At 41.1% G+C, this 17,943-nt stretch overlaps 1 protein-coding gene across 2 annotated transcripts; it reads right to left on the reverse strand.

The window, feature by feature from the left end:
- Positions 1-652: 652 nt before the first annotated feature.
- Positions 653-17,309, reverse strand: phaf1 (phagosome assembly factor 1). Of its 2 annotated transcripts, none has more exons than XM_087842773.1 (16): positions 16,065-17,309; positions 15,866-15,948; positions 14,634-14,717; positions 14,498-14,541; positions 13,107-13,186; positions 12,903-12,997; positions 12,078-12,175; positions 11,803-11,915; positions 9,152-9,285; positions 8,852-8,935; positions 7,467-7,549; positions 7,329-7,372; positions 7,205-7,248; positions 6,358-6,416; positions 6,179-6,251; positions 653-5,610 (listed from the first exon to the last, which is right to left on the reverse strand). In XM_087842773.1, the coding sequence occupies exons 1-16, from the start codon at positions 16,126-16,128 to the stop codon at positions 5,515-5,517; spliced, it is 1,278 nt and encodes a 425-aa protein (XP_087698899.1). In that variant the 5' UTR covers positions 16,129-17,309; the 3' UTR covers positions 653-5,514. The 2 variants fall into 2 exon arrangements, with proteins under 2 accessions (XP_087698899.1, XP_087698900.1); XM_087842774.1 differs by having other exon boundaries at positions 12,078-12,142; positions 16,065-17,308.
- Between the last annotated feature and the right edge of the window lie 634 nt (positions 17,310-17,943).

Consider the following 17,943-nt stretch of genomic DNA (forward strand, 5'->3'; position numbering starts at 1 on the left):
AGCAGTTTTTAGTGGTTCTGGAAACACACCTGACATTAAAGAAAAGGATAAAGGACAGTTAGACAGCTCACCTGAAAGAGGTTTGCAGGGAGATCCGATACGGGTGAAAATGCATGAATACAGGCTGAGTTCAAGTTCCACACCTGGTGTGCGAATCATCGTGCCATCACAGCGATAAATCCCGCTCTCTTGGAAATGCCAAGACTTCTTATTTTCATTATTTTCAACCTTCTTCAAAGGTTTTATTTCAGTCATCAGCAGCACTTCATAATGGTACACCAATAAGCATTAGTATGGTGATAGTGTTTAATTCATCATCTCATGACTCCTCCGTAGTACGTCTTTTATAAACACAGATATGTTTATCCATCTGTTACAGCAGGTACAGATATCACTGCTACCACATCACTACTAGTAACAATCAAACATAGTTATAAAAATATATCTGTATTTATAAATGGCATACCGAGGATGAGTGATGAATCTATCCATCTATACAGACGGATAAAAGAAGACAGGAATTAAAAATTAGGACTTCCACTGGCCAACTGGTTTTCTGTGGGACACAAACCTTTGAATGATGTGTCATGTGCAATGAAGAGGACAAAACTCTTATTTTAATCCATCTTTGAGTTTAAACTTGGGGAGAAAAAAAGTAAAAAACCTCTTGCTATTTTCGACATCCATATTTTTTTATTATTTTTTTCATATCCTGGTTGCACAAACAGAAAATGAACTTTGATGTCAGTCAGCAGTGAACATTCACTTTCATTCAAGTCCAAATGGTGCGTTGGAGTCTTAGGAGACGGCACATCTCATCATCATCGCGAAACAGCATCAAAGTGCCAGAGCGAAGCGTTCAGTCCTCGGTAACTCGCTACGTTATTGCCTTTTTTCCTGTGGACATGCTTTGTTAATCTACCTTCATACACAAAGTTATAGTATTCAAAATATAAAATGCCACATTGCCATGAATTTTACAAGTTTAATTAAGTATACCAGCTCCATTTCCAGAAATGGGCTTAATGCGCACACACACACACACACACACACACACACACACACACACACACACACACACACACACACACACACACACACACACACACACACACACACACACACACACACACACACACACACACACACACACACAGTCCACCATATATTCTGCAGGGAGTAAAGGGGGGGGGGCAACAGAACAAATGATACCAAGGACAGACGATACAAAGCATTAACATGAGATTATCATTACACTGAAGATGACAATTATAAATTACAACAATCTCAGTTTGATAATCATACATCTGCTCGTTCAGTAAAACAAACATTTGTAAAAAGCAAGAAAAAAAAGGTGTAAATTAAAAGCCACACAGATCAAAGTTTCTCTTGTTTTTCTGCCCTAAAAACTTTGGAAAAACAAGGATGTGATATGTCCACCTGAGTTAGGGTGAGATCACCTGCCCAGCACCCTGCAGCTCCCCTCGCCATCTCTGAGTGACAATGCGTCATCACAGCAATGACCGTGCACGACACTGGGCTGGGTTTACCAAAACTGGGGCCACAGGCCACTTCCCCTTTCTCTGGGGGAACAACGGGACACCCTCAGAGGTGCTTCATGCCGTGAGGGGTCACATTCGGCTCAACGAGACAAAATTAGGCAATGCTGTGGCTGACTGATGTAATGCGGGTCTCAGATTCTCACATTACTGTTTAAAACAAGACAAACAGGACAAAGACAAACAGTTACAGCAGAGCTTGGAGGGAGGCGACGTTTTGCTTCAGATGTTGATTTGTATCTACAGGTTTTTTCAGTTTCTCTCGTGGAGAACTGATTTTCTAGTCCTGCATTTGCTACACTCATGTATTCCACACCATGTTAACACTGATCTGGGTGTTTCGGGTGGTTATGAGCACACATGAGACCCCACCCTCCACACCCCCAACAGAAATGGATCCAGTACAAGAAACTCAAACAAAAATAACTAGTTCAGAACTAACAACACATTCCTCATTTTGGGGAAACCCAACCTGCCAAACTGTGCAGGTAAATGTAAAACGAGTCAGCCGTAATACCATGTTACCTTGTTGCTGGAGCTCACATACACACTGTACAACGCTGCAGCTCAAATGCATTTGATTTTATATACAAGGAGATTCCTTTTTACAGGGTCGATAGAGAAAGAAGTCAAAGACAGGCTCGGTGGGAGATGAGGCACGAAATCCAACAGTTTACATTTATATTTGCTTACACAAAAGCAAGTAAATGTTATATAGCATTCACTAGAGTTACGCCTTTCCCCTATTTGACTGAAGCTGTGGACAAACGGAAGGAGAGTAGGGAACAGTCTTTCCAATTTCATCAGAGACAAAGCGGACAGCCGTCGCTCTTAAATATCTGACCCTAAATCCAAAAATTGGTGTTTTTTGGATTTAAATGTTAAAATATTACTGTAGCTCGTGGTGTCCCAGTTTTGGAAAACGAGTAATGGAACGCCATGCTCATCTGGCTGCAGGAAAGCTTGGAAAACGGATATTTTTCTTTGTAAACAAGTAGATGTAGATCTGTAACCATCTCACAATGCTGTGATTGCAGCCAGTCCCCAACTCTGTGAATGGTACTCATGGGCTTTGATCAATGATCATAACAGTTTGCATATTAATGATCATAAACTGACCTCCCAGCCCATTGTTCATTCGGTGGTGCTAGTTTCTGTGCAGATGTTTATAAGGTTGGAAACCTGCAGTCAGCTGATGATGACGAAACGTCACTGAAAACGTCCAGATGAACAGAATCAACTTTCAGGACGCAGATGTTAAATCTCGCAGCACACCAAAGCCAGACTAAAAATCCATTTTTGTCCACTGGATTAAAGAGAGAGCTGTGAACAAGTTTGCGCAGGGCTTTACTAACTGCTGACACGTCAGCATACTCGCAGTGTTAGTATTGCACATGCAAACATATGAATACTGAGTGGTCTAGAATAAAAACAATAATGTGAGCAGATGACTCCACCTGAGCTTAACTCTAATAAAAATCAATGCAGAAATGTTGAGGTGCCACTAACACTGTAAATAAGAAGACACCAGAATAAGCGCACGCATTTATATACAGCATTCATACAACAACATTACGCATAAAGGCCTGAATACATAAAAATAGCAAATGCTTAGGAATTATAAGGAATTAGGAACATAGACAAGTAAAATTAATTAGTTTCCTTCTAATGAAAACATCGCAGTATTGGTCTTTTTGTTTGTTTTTTGCTTATTAAAGTGGGGTTAGCACAGGTTGTTGGATAATGCTGGTCACAGGCTAACAGACAGGGATGCTAACCGACTGAGTCACTGATCACAAACTCAGCAACAGATTAAATTAAATTGTTTGTACTGAAGAACAATACAAGAAAATGTGTATTAAAATTAATACACAGATTATTAATCTGCTTGGAATTAAAAATAATGTAAATTTATAAAATGGGAGTTCGATGCAAAACTGCACGTCACACGATGGAGGAATGACTGGTTTTCTTTCCCCGTTTCCAAAATGGGTTCAAATGAACTAAACCCAGAGAAATGGTGACGTTTCTTTGAATGACAGCTCAGTGACAACAGTGACCACTCCGACACTTCTCAGCACACACTGCTGTGAATCTGTGGAACCGAATCCACACGACAGGCGGACTGAGCGCTTTCAGAGTCGTATAATTACTGTCAGCCGTCAGAGAAACCAGGAGCTGAGGTTTTACTACAGCAACGACGAACATGTGCAAGTCAGACACAAAAAGATCCAAAAAAACAGAGACGGCCACGCCCGACTCTCTCTGTATGAAATGTTCAGACAGTGATAATGTCAGCACATCAAATAACAACATCCTGAAACCTCTTTGGCTATCGCAGTTTGGCAATTCAACAAGGAAACAAATGCAGACTGTGCCATGTGTCAGTGACGTGAAGGAGGAGCAGAAGATGGAGCGACAAAGAGGACGGCACTGCGAACACTGAGCACCACGTAAGGGCCTCTTCTTTCTTTCCATATGTATACAGGACACACACACACACACCCTGTCATCCAATGTACGAAACAAAATATCCATATCTGAAGATCAATCAAACAGTCAAGTAAAAAGGTGAGTATTAGTGCAAATGTACGAACGGATTTAAAACAGTACACGATGGAAATGGTCTCGAGGCGAACGAGTGAAAAGGGCGGCCGCGGTAAAATGAAGAAACTCTGTGGCGACTCTACACAACATGCAAGAAGATGCAACCGATCAGAGAAAAGGGGCTGTCAGTTTGTGCTTGTAGTAAGTCTCCTCTCGCTGCACACGAGTCCATGCAAAGATTCTCGTGTCAGTCTGCGTCACGATAAAACGGATAAAACCAGCGTTCATGTATCAGGAATACATGAGTTTAGTAATGAAAGGTGTGTGTGTGTTTGTGCGAGCTTAAAGTAACACAAATTGAAATGTCATTTTTAAAAATTAGCCTCACACCACATGCAGATGCTCATTTCTGTCGCCGTGTCCGTGCAGGGAGACGCAACAGCAGCCGTGCTGTCGAGTGTGCTTTGTGTGTCTGTGTGTGTGTCTGTGTGTGTGTGTCTGTGTGTGTTGGCGGGCGCCGCTGAGCAAAGTTATAAGAAGACAACAGGGAGGATTTTCTTTCTGGTCACATCTGGTTCAACTGGGCGGGACATCAAGCGGGTTATGTTCAGGAGGACGTCTCCGTCCGAACCCTGAGAGCGAGCGCTTCCTGTCTTGTGTGACAACATTGGGATTCTCGTGTTTTTGGTTCAAGTCCTCTGCAGCTTTCACTGCATTTTGGCTCTGATGGCTCTCGGTTGGACTGAACTGGTTTGGTTTTGTTGTCGTTTGGATGTCGTTCTGAAGCTGAGGCAGGAAGACTGGCGGTACTGGTTTGCTGGTTGTGGTTGTTTGACGTGATACACTTTGTTTCCAGACTCTGGCCACAGCAGCTTCCAGCTGCGATATTATTACGCTGATGTTAAACAACTTGAGATTTGCAGCAGATGAATTCAAACGCCGACTGTCCCACCGCCACAGCGGTACAGAGGCTGCTGATAAATAAACTGGCGCCAGCTTAGAGTCTGCAGCTTTTCCCCCTGTGGTCCGGGGTGAAAGCATTTTAAGGATGGAAAGGAAACAGCCGAGCTCTACCACAACACAGCACCACTGGGACTGTTGGACTAACCAAGATAAAACGCTCCATGCTCCAGCAGAGACTGTGACTGGATGTCCCGGGATAGACCGAGTTGGTCTAGCTGTGCTAGATGGGTGTGCCGGATTGGATGAGTCTTAGTATCCAACAGGAAGAGTTGGTAAATGCCGTGTCTGATTGTAGTTGTTTCTCTGTTAGCATCTGAGCTGGGTAAGAGTAACTTTGTTCGGTTAGGTCTGCTTGGTTAAGAATCTGGCTCTGGATTAGAAAGTCAGTCAGTAGAAGTACTGGATTCAAGACAGGCCAAAACGGGATGTGGTTGCGGTTACTTGTTTAGTGGGAACTGCTGCTGGACTCGGGTCGGGCGTGACTGGTCGTGCGTGGAGCACCGTAGAGGGTTACCGATGCTATGTGGTTATTCTGCATCACCTGGGGAGGAGGAACACAAGACAGTGAGGACGGGCTCGAAACTACAACACATATTTCAAAGATTAGGGGTTGAGCTGTTTCGTGATCACCTTTGCGAGCAAATCTCTACAAATGTCCTTTCAGAGAGAATAATTCACATTCCTGTCAGCTTTAAACTGGTTTAGCAGCTTTGCTATAATAACACTGCTGAACGTGTCAGTCTTGTGCAGCATTTTACGTAACACACGTCACATTTTATGTGCTCTAAATGGAACAATCCATGTAGTAAGGTGGTTCAGATGAAATGCATGCTGCCATATAGTTCCACCATCATTTTTTTGGGTCTCGGTATATATATATATATATATATATATATATATATATATATATATATATATATATATATATATATCGGCAGAATATGACTAAACAGTAGATAAAACAGTAGAAATAACTAGAACAAATACTAAAATTATTTTTTTTAAAAAGTACTAAAATATAGTAAAATATAAATAACTTAATAAATGTAAAAAATGTTATGTTTTATGATTTATGTTGTAATCCCAGCTGAATCATAAAACGTGCTGACCTCAAAGATCATCCTCTGCAGTCCGAAGCAGAACGTAGAGCCGAAAGGATTTGTGTTATTGGCCGATGAAGACCTGTAAACGCAAACAAGGTCACAAGACGTGATGTCACATATGTGGGTGGTGTCTGAAACAGCTGTGTTGTCTATATTAAATGCATACATGTAGACTATATGTTTACCTGTGCAGCACTACAGGTTTTTCCATTGGATGGCCGAGCAGTTCTTGGATTTGATCCCACTGAGGAAGAGTCAAAAGGTTAACAGACAATTATAACAAACATTTCCAGGAGTCGTCTGTTTCTCGACTGCTGACAGCTGTTTATGTTGTGGCGAATCCACTTAGCAAAAAAATGGATCGGACATCAGTTGTAGAAACGATAGTCTTTATATAAGGCTTCAAAAAGGGAAATGTACAACAAAACTTCTCGGCATTCGGAGCAACATATAATGGCTTCCCAAAAACTTTCTTTTTTAGCTAAAAACCCAGAGTAACTTTCGTCTACCACAAAGAATTCTGGGAAACGCAGTTTTCTAATGAAAATACCTGTTAAATGCTCCCCTTTAGCAGAAAATTAAATCTATAATTAACAGCTCTCACTAAACATGTGACTAACACTTAAATCACTTACAAAATAACCAAAATGCTGTTATCAAACAATAAACTGCAATAAAGTTACAACAGTTTATGTCACACCTGACTGTATAAAGGTGGAAAGAAACAAACTGACAGCTTCGAGATCACAACAGCTTCGAGATCACAACGTTAAACAAAAATAACATCATTTCCAGGGGCAGAAAGGACTAAGATATTCAGTTATGGATGTTTCATATCACAGGACTGTTGATTTGTTATTGGATCTGTGGTGCAACACAAAGCATCTTATGATCAAATTTGTAAGCCTATGTCAGCGATGCAAAGTCACAACCTTGTAATCCGCTAAAGGTGCAGAGTCAGAAGTCCTGTTAGATTTCTACTGCCGACCACAGCGCCACCCTGTGGCTAAACTGAACAGTTCCAGAACTGACCTTGCTGTATGTAGTTAAGATGCAGTCCTCAGAGTCTGCTCCCTCTAAAGCGCCGACATAAATAAACAGACATTAGAACAAAGCATGAATATGGAGGTATTGCTGTCGACTGAATAACTTTTACCTTTTTTGATGACGAGTGGAATCTTAAAGTCACATCGATGATATCTGTGACGACAGAGAGATTACAATAAGTGCAACAACAAAAACAAGTGTAAAAATATAATAAACATTTGGTTTATATTATAAGAAGGATAATTACATATTAAAGTTGTAATGTCCGGGGTAGTTGGTGTGGAGAACAAACTTCTTAACCAGGTGAGTTGTCGAGTCAAACAGAATATCCTGAAAAAATACAAAAATACGGTCATTGAGGTTACTTTAGTGTTTGCAGTATTTTTCAATTCAATTCAATTTTATTTATATAGCGCCAAATCACAACAAAAGTCGCCTCAAGGCGCTTCATAGATACAGAGAAAAACCCAACAATCATATGACCCCCTATGAGCAGCACTTTGGTGACAGTGGGAAGGAAAAACTCCCTTTTAACAGGAAGAAACCTCCAGCAGAACCAGGCTCAGGGAGGGGCGGGGCCATCTGCTGTGATTGGTTGGGGTGAGAGAAGGAAAGTAGTCGACACCTATCTACTGCAAACAGTAGATGTGAGCGAATCAAGAAAGGTAGAACTACACCTCTGCATGCAGTGATTAATGCAGGTGCATGTGGTTTGCATCACAACAAGATGGTTGCAGTTTTTATTATTGCAAACTTCAACCTTCATGTCTTTGGACCAGGAGATTTCTCACAGTCCAAAAACATGAATCATGACTGAGTTAAAGCTGTGTTAGACTGACCGCCTGTCACGCTTTTAGCCTGCATCTCATCCATTGTAGAAACAAGCTGCAGTGCAGGTAAATGTCCCATTAATTCACAGCGAGCAGGTAGGAGTGGTCAAGGTCAACAATAGTCAAACTCATGAATATTGCCTCGTTCGCAGGTTCTGGGCGTCCACGCCGCCCGGCTGCAGGGACTTATCCTAACGGGGGTCACGATGCGTTGACTTTTAGCACACCACGGTCACTGAATATACTAGCCAGGCTCGTGCTGTCTTTCAGGTTCTTCATTACGTATTTAGTGGTGAGTCAACAAAATCATCGCAGACCTTTAAGCTACACACTGGTGATGTGTCGAACGTGAAACAAACGTAAAGGGTGAATGTAACATCACATTTGCAGGTGATGGTAAAAATGGGATTCATTACAAATCTTTCTGAGAAACAGACTAATAATGTTCATCCAAGGTTTCAGTAAGATTGGCCCACCCAATAAGGAGGAGTTGGGGTACATACACTACGACCATTATAACTGTACACTGATAGACTTGACCAACGGTTGCAGCTGGACTTTTCTTTTGGGCGTGGCTCTGACTTACACAAATATAATATGAAAGGAGGGGGAGGTGCTGCTGATATGGGCGCTCCAGTATGACGTCCAATGGTTCTGAATGACACAGACGGTACTTTCAGACAACATTGAGTCCCCATTAAAAGGAAAACTCAAACACAGCTCAGAGGCAGACAAAGCTCTTAAAAATAACTCTGCACAGACGCCAAGATTTACACACACGAGCACAGCTTCGCTCACGTACCACTCCCAGGGTAAAATAGTTGAAGAAGTAGTCGTTACATTTAGATGGGACCTGCTTATGTGGTGACGGAGAGTGGATCTTCATCTGAAACAAAAAGAATTTGGGAAAATATAGGGTGACTTTTTGTCTTTAATTAAATTAATACAAATAATATTTAATACAACTTCTTAAAATGGTGAAAATATGACAAGAGAGCAGGTTTGATAAATGGATAACATCCAACAGGTTAAACACCACTTTACAGACTTAACATAAAGCAATAATACAAGAAGTAAAGATGGAGTTAAACTGAATTGCTACCTTGTCCTCAGATTTGTAGAAAACTTTATGTGGGGAGCCCAGAGCACCGAGCACATCCTGACACGAATCTCCAAAGTAGATGCTCCTCTCTAGAGACTTGACTTTACTATCAGTCATCACACCGACACCACAACCTGCAGTTTAGACAACAAGTCAGTAAAGCTCCACATCACTGCTACTGCTGACCTCTGTATATTTTATATATACATATGTATGTATGTATGTATGTATGTATGTATGTATGTATGTATGTATGTATATATTAGGGCTGCACGATTTTGCATAAAATGAGAATCACGATTTTTTTTCTTAGAATTGAGATCTCGATTCTCTCACGATTTTCTTTTCCAGTATAAATATTTATTGCACTTATTAACTGCACATCAACTTCGTAACAGTTGAGACTGAACATAAAAACAATAAATAAACATAAAAACAACAAATGTCTCACGTTTTGTCGTTGCTGCAAAATGTTGCACTGCTTGAAATTGCGTCTCCACCGTTGCTCGACACTGCGTGTATAGAGCAGGTAGTGCAACAATAGAAAAATAGTTGCGGGACGGCACTGTGTAGCGTTTGTCTAGGGTGTTGATCATTTTCCTAAATCCCTCGTTTTGCACAGTGTTGATGGAGCCATATCTTTGGTCAGGTGATAAGTGATAGCCTCCGTAATTTCTTTGTGCCTGCGGGAGTTTGACGGGTATAGGGAAGCGCTGTATAAGGTTCCCGTTATTGATGTTTGGGTGGTTGACCGGGACGGATTTTCTCCAGTCACTTTCTCGTCATCCCTGACGTGCTCTCCGTTGTTTTTTCCTGCTAATTTTAGCAGCCAGCTTCTGTATCACGTGGTATAAGGCTCCGCCCTCGTCATTTGTTGAGCAGGAAGAGTGAGCGCTTGTTTTCATGCAGATTACGTCCCGGATCAAAATGCGATACAATCGTCGTCGTCTTTTTTTTTTTTTTTTAAATCGTTGTCATTTGGAAATGAGATCGCACATAAGTATGAATCAAGATCGCAATTTTCTAACGATTAATCGTGCAGCCCTAGTATGTATGTATGTATACACACACACACACACACGTATATATACATATTTATTATACATATTCAGTCATGCACAAACATTATTGTATTTGTACATTTATTTTTTCTTATAATTCACAGATTCCCATTCTTATATTTTGCTTTGTTCTTATGTTCTTGTATTGTGCACACCTCTGTTGCTTGTGAAGCTCACACTCAAAAATTTCATTCGCATGTGCTGTAGCAGTGTACCTGCACATGTGATGTGACATTAAAAGTGATTTTTGACATTAAAAAGAAAAGAAGCTCAGGTTCACACCACTGTTAATAACAACAGTAAAAATTGGTATTACTGTGTATATGTGCTCATTTATGTAGTCCCATATTAACCCTGTCATGCATGAATTATGAAAACCTCAATCAGGACTTTTTTCTTAAGTATTTTTATTCATCTTTATGCAAGAAAAGATGAAAAAGAAAAAATCCAGATTGGGGTCGTCATAATTCATGCATGAAACAAGTCATACATCTATAGCAGTGGTTCCCAAACTTTTTTTGCTGGGCCCCCCTTGTTTTACAAGAAAAATGTTCGCACCCCCCTCGCGCGCATGCGCGCACGCACGCACGCACGCACGAACACATCCTCCAACCACACACACCCATATTTTGCTCCATTGCGGTTTATTTCACACCTCAAACATTTAGTAAACAATTAAGCAAATAAAGTAATCTGCAATAAATTACAGGTAGTAATAAAATAAACTACTAACTCTTTTACGCTATGTCTGCACCTACACGGGTATTTTTGAAAACGCAGCTGTTTCGTCCACACATAAACGGCGTTTCGAATCACCGAGAATGGAGATTTTTTAAAACTCCTTTTTTGCGTTTATGTGTGGACGAGGAATACAGAGTTCATCACAAAGGTATGTGCCTTTTTCACGTCACACTGTGCGCCACGTTATTGTTTACATGAGATGAATTGCAGAATGGCAGATAGAGACAAATACTGTTAATCTGACTGTCTGCAGGTTTTACACGCTTACATATACACACGCAGTTACTGTCGCTCCATTTAGAAAGGCAGAGGCGTCACGGTGTAATTATTTTACATGTAGTTGTTTTTTTTCCTGTGTAATAATATTCAACATTGCTATCAATGAATAGGCATGATTGGAAAAGTGAAACCAAAGGGAAGATATGCTTCACCATATTTTCTAGTCTTTGGCTTAGAATGAAGTTGGTTTGGAAACATATTCAGCGATGCTTCATCTCCTGCTTTGCGTTTCTGTGGGCGCCCCGTGCTAGCAGTGTCCAAGCTTTGTTTTTGTTTTGTTTTTTCACTTTTCATGCCGCGCCCCCCCTGCAATGGCTCTGCGCCCCCCCTAGGGGGCGGGCCCCACACTTTGGGAACGTCTGATCTATAGCAACATTAAACGACCAGTGGGTGGCAGGTATGGTTTATGTGCAGGTACACCATCAACATCAGTGTTGATGGTGAATAGCTGTCACTGTAGTGACCACGATGTGTGAAAGGGTTAACATCATGGGCAAAACAAAGGTGTCAAACTTACAAATAATCACCTTCAAGATACACACACACTTCGGGTACTGAGCTGTGTGTTACCTGCAGTGAGAAGGCGGAGCCTGAGTCCCAGAGGGCCCGCCCGATCCCTCAGGACATCCACACACTCTGCATAAATGTTACCGAGGAAACAAGCCAACGGCATTGCAGGAGCTCTGAGAACAGAGAAATAAGTTTAGCTATTTTTTCTGTAACGTTTTGTTCTTGCTGTCTCTGTGATTGTTTTCCAACACTTAAAACAGTTGAAACAAACTCATATCAATATGTGAAGGACTAAAAGTAACCGTTTCCTCTGGCAGCATTGCATTATTACGTACCTTGTTTCCTGCAGGTTGTTGCCAGTGTAGATGTGCATCCTCTTGACCATTGCCCCATGTGGAATCTGCAGGGAGGCCAAACCCATGGCAAAGTTAGGCTGCCAAGGCAAAACAGCTGGAAGTAGTACAGGACTGGTAGATACTAAAGGTCTCTGCGTCCACATGAATAAACACATTCAGAAGACTAGAAAACAGCTGTGACAGTACAGAGGAGTGACAACATGTGATAAAGGGAGTGAAATGTCTCATGAAGCACTGACTAAACACTGCTTTCTAAAAAAAGAAAGCACCAGTGTTTTCACTGTTCTTTGTACTTTCATTCGTCTTGGATCTTCGGCGTAATCTGAAAGGTCAAACATCAAATCGAGACTCACTGTGACTCAGCACTTCTGACTTATTCTTATGCAGCTATCACTGCACGAGTCCTTCCCGTGGGATGACATTTGATTTTAATTAAAAACAGCCACATCTCGTACCCACTACCCATTTAAAAAGCCATTAATCTGCAGTAAGAAGAATAAAGTCTTATACACTAAGACTACCACGGGTTAATTTAGAAAATACATGAATTTTGTCATTGTGTGCCACAAACTTCATGACAAAATCCACTGAAAGACACAAACACTGTCAGAATCCAAGACACACACTGATTTGGTTTCATGTAAATTTGTGACAAGGCAAAAAATACAGCTTGACCTTTGAGTGTTTACATGACTGGAAACCACTCAAATCCCAAGGCGGGCCTGGCTCTCCTGGGACTGGAAAGAGCGAGCACTCAGCTCTTCTTTAATTGGCTCACAGGCAAATGGGCTAAAACGCTCTCACCTCATATTTTGGAGCTTCATTCCATGAGTCCAGTTGAAAAGAGAAGGACAGTCCCCGAAAGTTGAGATGGAACAACTGCTCTGCAGCATTGTAAACTAGGGAGAGACACGTGAAGAGGAGAGCATTTCATACAGGGTAACAACCAAAACCCCAAATTACTTGTAAGTGAAAACATTCCAAGTGTGCTGGTCCTTTGGAATGTACCTCCAGGGTGTGTAGCGCCAAATGACTGGTCTATTTGCTCTATCGTGGGGGCAATGGTCTGAGAGTTGAAATGGACTCCACTGAAACACAATCCATACATACACGGTGTCAGGATTAAACCTATTAACAAAGCGCCTGTGCTGCATTATTTCAAGAGTTAATGGCAAAGATGGGAAATGGATTATGCTCGTCAACAGATAACGTTGAATAAGAAACACATTAATGCAGGCAGACTCAAGCTGTAAGCCTACCTGTGACTTAAAGTTGAAAGTGGTGTTCGTGTTAATATAAAGAGAACCAGGCGTGCCGTATATGCAGAACAATCCAGGATTTATGCCATTAAATGTCGCTGAGAAGTAGGGCTGCCACAAACAATTATTTTAATAGTCGACTAATCAGATCATCATCCATTGGACATAAAACGTACAGCTTATTGCACCAGCAGCATCTGCTCTTATATAACTATCATTAGCTTACAGCTTTAAGTGTTTAAGGTATGTGCTAACTAAAAATAAAGACAAGATGATAGTTTATTACATTTTAATGACATTTGCAGATTGTTTCGGTGAAGTTTAATAAACTCCTTGCTATCTAAAATATAACAGGACACCGGAGTAAATTCTCGAGCATCTCACACTTCTGATAATCAGCTGTCTGCTTGACGTTTATTCAGCTGTGTAAAAACTATAACTTTAATCTCAGCCAAACCGATTTACTCAGGAACAAATAAAATACTGAAAAAAGACAAACAATAAAATTTTTAAGTTATCTAAGTGACTTATATATCATGTTTAACCTGAGTAGCGAAAGACAGCGGTGGGTTTGAAAACAATTTGCCGGGAGTCCGGTGTTCTCGCGGCTCTAGTGAGGCTAGCCCCCGGCTAGCTATCGAGCTAGTGGCTAACAGACGTCTCCGAAAACGTCGGAGCGCTTTTGAAAATATGTGGTGTCTTGATAAACTGAGCAGATATTTGAGGTTTACACAGCTACATTCTCACCTGAAAATATGTTAAACGTGTATTTTGTGACCCAGAAAGAATAATAAGAGTAATATTAAAACTAACTAGCTGCCGCCATTGTTGGAAACTGAGCTGGGCGGCGCTATGAATTCTGGGACAGCTTCTTCTTCTTCGGGGTTTAACGGCAGCTGGCACCCTTGTACATGCAGTGCTGCCATCTTCTGTTTCAGTCCGTTATTACACTCTTAAATCCTACTACTTATTCCTGCGTCTTTTGGGATCTTACAAAGCTTCAAACAATGCGTCGACTATTAAATCAGTCGTCGACGATTTTGATAGTCGACGTAATCGTGGCAGCCCTACTGAGAAGCTAACATGACTCTCAAAGCAGCTACATCAGCTGCTATTTAATAGATTTAAGTTTTTACTTACCAGTATTTCAACTTGACTTTGCTCAGGTCATACACTTCAATCACCTATCACGCAGAAAGTCAGAAACATCAGCGCATGAATGCCAGGAGTGTTTGAGGAGACTGTTGGAGCTCTGCTAATTATCTTAAATTCTTACCTTGAGTCTCTGATTTGTGGCATCAAACAGCAGTTTAATCCCATCCTGAGTCAAGTTCAGTATGAGGTCATGGCTGAGAGGTGTCTACAGAGGCAGGGAGTTAAAACCGATAAATTACCATTAAGGGGCAGGAGCAGATGCTGTCACGCAAACCTGAGAAACAACCACCTCGATTTATTTTTGACATGATTTTAAAAAGTTAATACTGGCTGATTATTAGAAGATTTGTGCAGATGAGTGAAAACAAAACAACATTAACAATACATAAGATAACAGAGGTGGGAATTATCAGACATCCCACGATACAATATTATTGTCATTGTGGTTTATCACATTTCTTCACCTGCACAGCATGTCCTCAGAGTTAAAACAGATATTGACATGGTTTAATAAGTAAAAATAAAGTTATCTCACCTATTTTTCTTTTAATTTTAATTCGTTATTGCACTTCCACTCAGCAACCTTCCCGTTCTACAGGAATATCACCAGAATACAACAAGCTGGCAGCCAGTTGAGTCAATCTGTCAAGTCAGTTTGTGCTCACTGACAAAGACTGATGGCAACGTGAGCATCTGTCTGCATTTATAAATTAGACAGCAATTATTTGTTCCAACAGTCTCTAAGAGTGACTGGAGTCAGTCCAACTGTAAATGTTTGCAGAAAGGATGCCCCCTATCAGGCAACCTGTGCTTTGCAATCGAAAGTTGATATGAGTGTGCAACATCCCCAAGCTCTGAGCAACTACTTAGTCACCACAAATTGTAATCTGTTGCAAAATGAATATATACATTTACATTTTGCAACAGATTACAATTTGTCGTGATTAAGAGCTTGGGGGTGTTGGTTTTTTTAAATAAATGGGAGAAACAAGCTTCTCGTACTATTGTGACAAAGACAATAGCAGATAGAAATTTGAGCTTTTCAGCACTCTATGGTGAACAAACGACCTACTGACAACAACGTTTCGACATTTTATTCAACAAACAGATTGTTAAGCATTTGTTTATCATCAACTGATGAACTTATAAATATGTCTTTATCTGTGTTACAGTGGTCTACAGTAATTTCATTGAAAAATAATTAGAAACCAATTGGATTTACTTCCACTGCACGGGAACGCATGAACAACATGAATTGCTGCCCAGAACTCTTCTGCAACCTGATTATGACTGTTTGTGGATTGTGAGCAAGCACAAGTTTATATTTAAACAACAGATATTTGTGCGTCTTACCTGTTCACTGTATAGCACCTGGACATTTTTGATGATGCGGCAGTGTTTCTGAAGGATAGAGATGGCCTGGGAAAATGGCATCCCTGAACACCCACACAGTGAACGCAAGACACACAATTTGTTATTGAGTCTAAACAAGTGCATATGTAAGGTAGTTGAAAAGTAAATTTTCAATTCACTGAAGATGTTTAATGCTCACCTAAGGCGAATTCCCATTGCTCATTTCCTAGTGATCTCTCAGGCACCACTTCCAGATCCAGCATTGGCAAGTAGTGGGGGGCAGCTCACCTCACCTCAAGACACGATGGGATCCTGTGAGGGACCCTCTCTCTCTCTCGCTGCTGAACACAGTACTTTCCCACAGGATTTCTGACGGCTACTTTAAATCATAACTCTTATTATTTCTCCAAAGCTATCAAATTCATGAGAATCAGAACAGCCACTCAGTCTGCGCGTTACTGTAAACGTGTCCTTTTTTATCTCATGTCATACGTCCTTGACATTAAAATGGTACCAAAGAACAGAAAATAAACGGGCCTTAAAATCACATACAAAACACACAAACTTTCCTAAAACGCACAAGTTTTAACTTGGAATTTAACAAGTTGCCCAACATTGGCTGCCAGCTTGAACATAAATTACGCAACGTTTAGCAAACCTAAAACGCACAAGGCCAGCTGTCAACTAGCTGACTGCTTGTTTGTGTGTTTTTAAATAAATCGATGAGGATTAAAAAACTAATCCACTGAGTTTAATCAGAAACAGCCACAAATGTCTCAAACAGGCTTCGATTCAGTAACTAAACGTGAACTTCTGTGGTGCCGTGTTTCCTAACAGAGCACCGGATCCAGTGGCAGACAGGTTAAAACACAACAAACTAATACGGAGGCACGAAAATAGCGCTTTCAAACTCAGCTGTTTCCGCCCGTTATGTTTATCATCGGTCACAGTTGGGCGGTTACGAAAGCATCAAATCTTGTCAACAAGACTGTTTTTCTTCGCGCTACGAGCTAACATTAGCGGACGAGCTAGCTGCCCTGTTGGCTTATTTTCAATCAAGTATAAATATAAATAACGTAAAAAACTCTCAAAGTCAAGACAGAAATGATGAATATCACGGTTCAAACTGACACGACATAAACAAAAGACAGCACGCCGAGCCGTCGGCTGTCTCTGCTGTTTTTCTTTTTTCGTTTCAGCGAAGCTTTAAGCTCGAGCGCTAGCTCTTCGTCGCTCGTGCGCAAATTCCCAAGTACTCGCGCGGAAACGCTTTCCGTGTCACTCATAAGCTCGTCGGCCGGTAAATGCCCACCGTGTCCCTTTCTGCGCTTTAACGTGTCTTCAATGTCAGGACCTGATAAGAGCGACACGGCGTCCAAACGCCAGCAACTTCAGGCATCAACAACAGCCAGTAGGATCAGCTGATAATTCAACTTCCTGTCTTCGGCGCACATTCGAGGTCGACGTCATGACGTCATGGTCAGGTGACACCTAGAGACGTTTTAAGTTCTCTTATCCTGCAATTTTTTTAAAAGTTAGTGATGGTAAATTTGATTCTTTTTTACTGAATCGAATTTGAATGAGTCACTCACCAAAGTGAATCGGGGTTTCTTGAGTCATTTGAGTCACTGAGTCAGTTGACCAGAGAGTGCAAACAATGTACATTTTCACTCAAACTTAATTTGTTTCTCTTTTCATGTAAATCCTACTGCTAAGATGAGTGATTGAAAAAGAAAAACAACTATTTTTATAGAGCAAAAAAGAGCAAAAAAAAGATTTCTAAAGGGAACATTGGTTTTATTTTTTTATTAGTTTTTTCCTCAAATGTGTCAAATATATATTTTCTCATCTAAATGTCCGCTGAGCTGTGAGCCAGGGGGCGGTAATGCTCCTTGACATTGGCTGCCAACCAAGAGGAAGAAGAAGAAGAAGCTGTGAGCCAGGAGGGAGGGGGTGAGTGAGTGAGTGATTCGTTCATGCTACGATTCAGCACAGGATGGGAGGGGGTGAGTGAGTGAGTGATTCGTTCATGCTACGATTCAGCACAGAACAGGAGTAACTCAGATGTGCTGTTAGCA

The sequence above is a fragment of the Neolamprologus brichardi genome, chromosome 7, assembly GCF_056152115.1.
Source record: "Neolamprologus brichardi isolate AB-2024 chromosome 7, ASM5615211v1, whole genome shotgun sequence".
In the NCBI taxonomy this organism is placed as follows: domain Eukaryota; kingdom Metazoa; phylum Chordata; class Actinopteri; order Cichliformes; family Cichlidae; genus Neolamprologus; species Neolamprologus brichardi.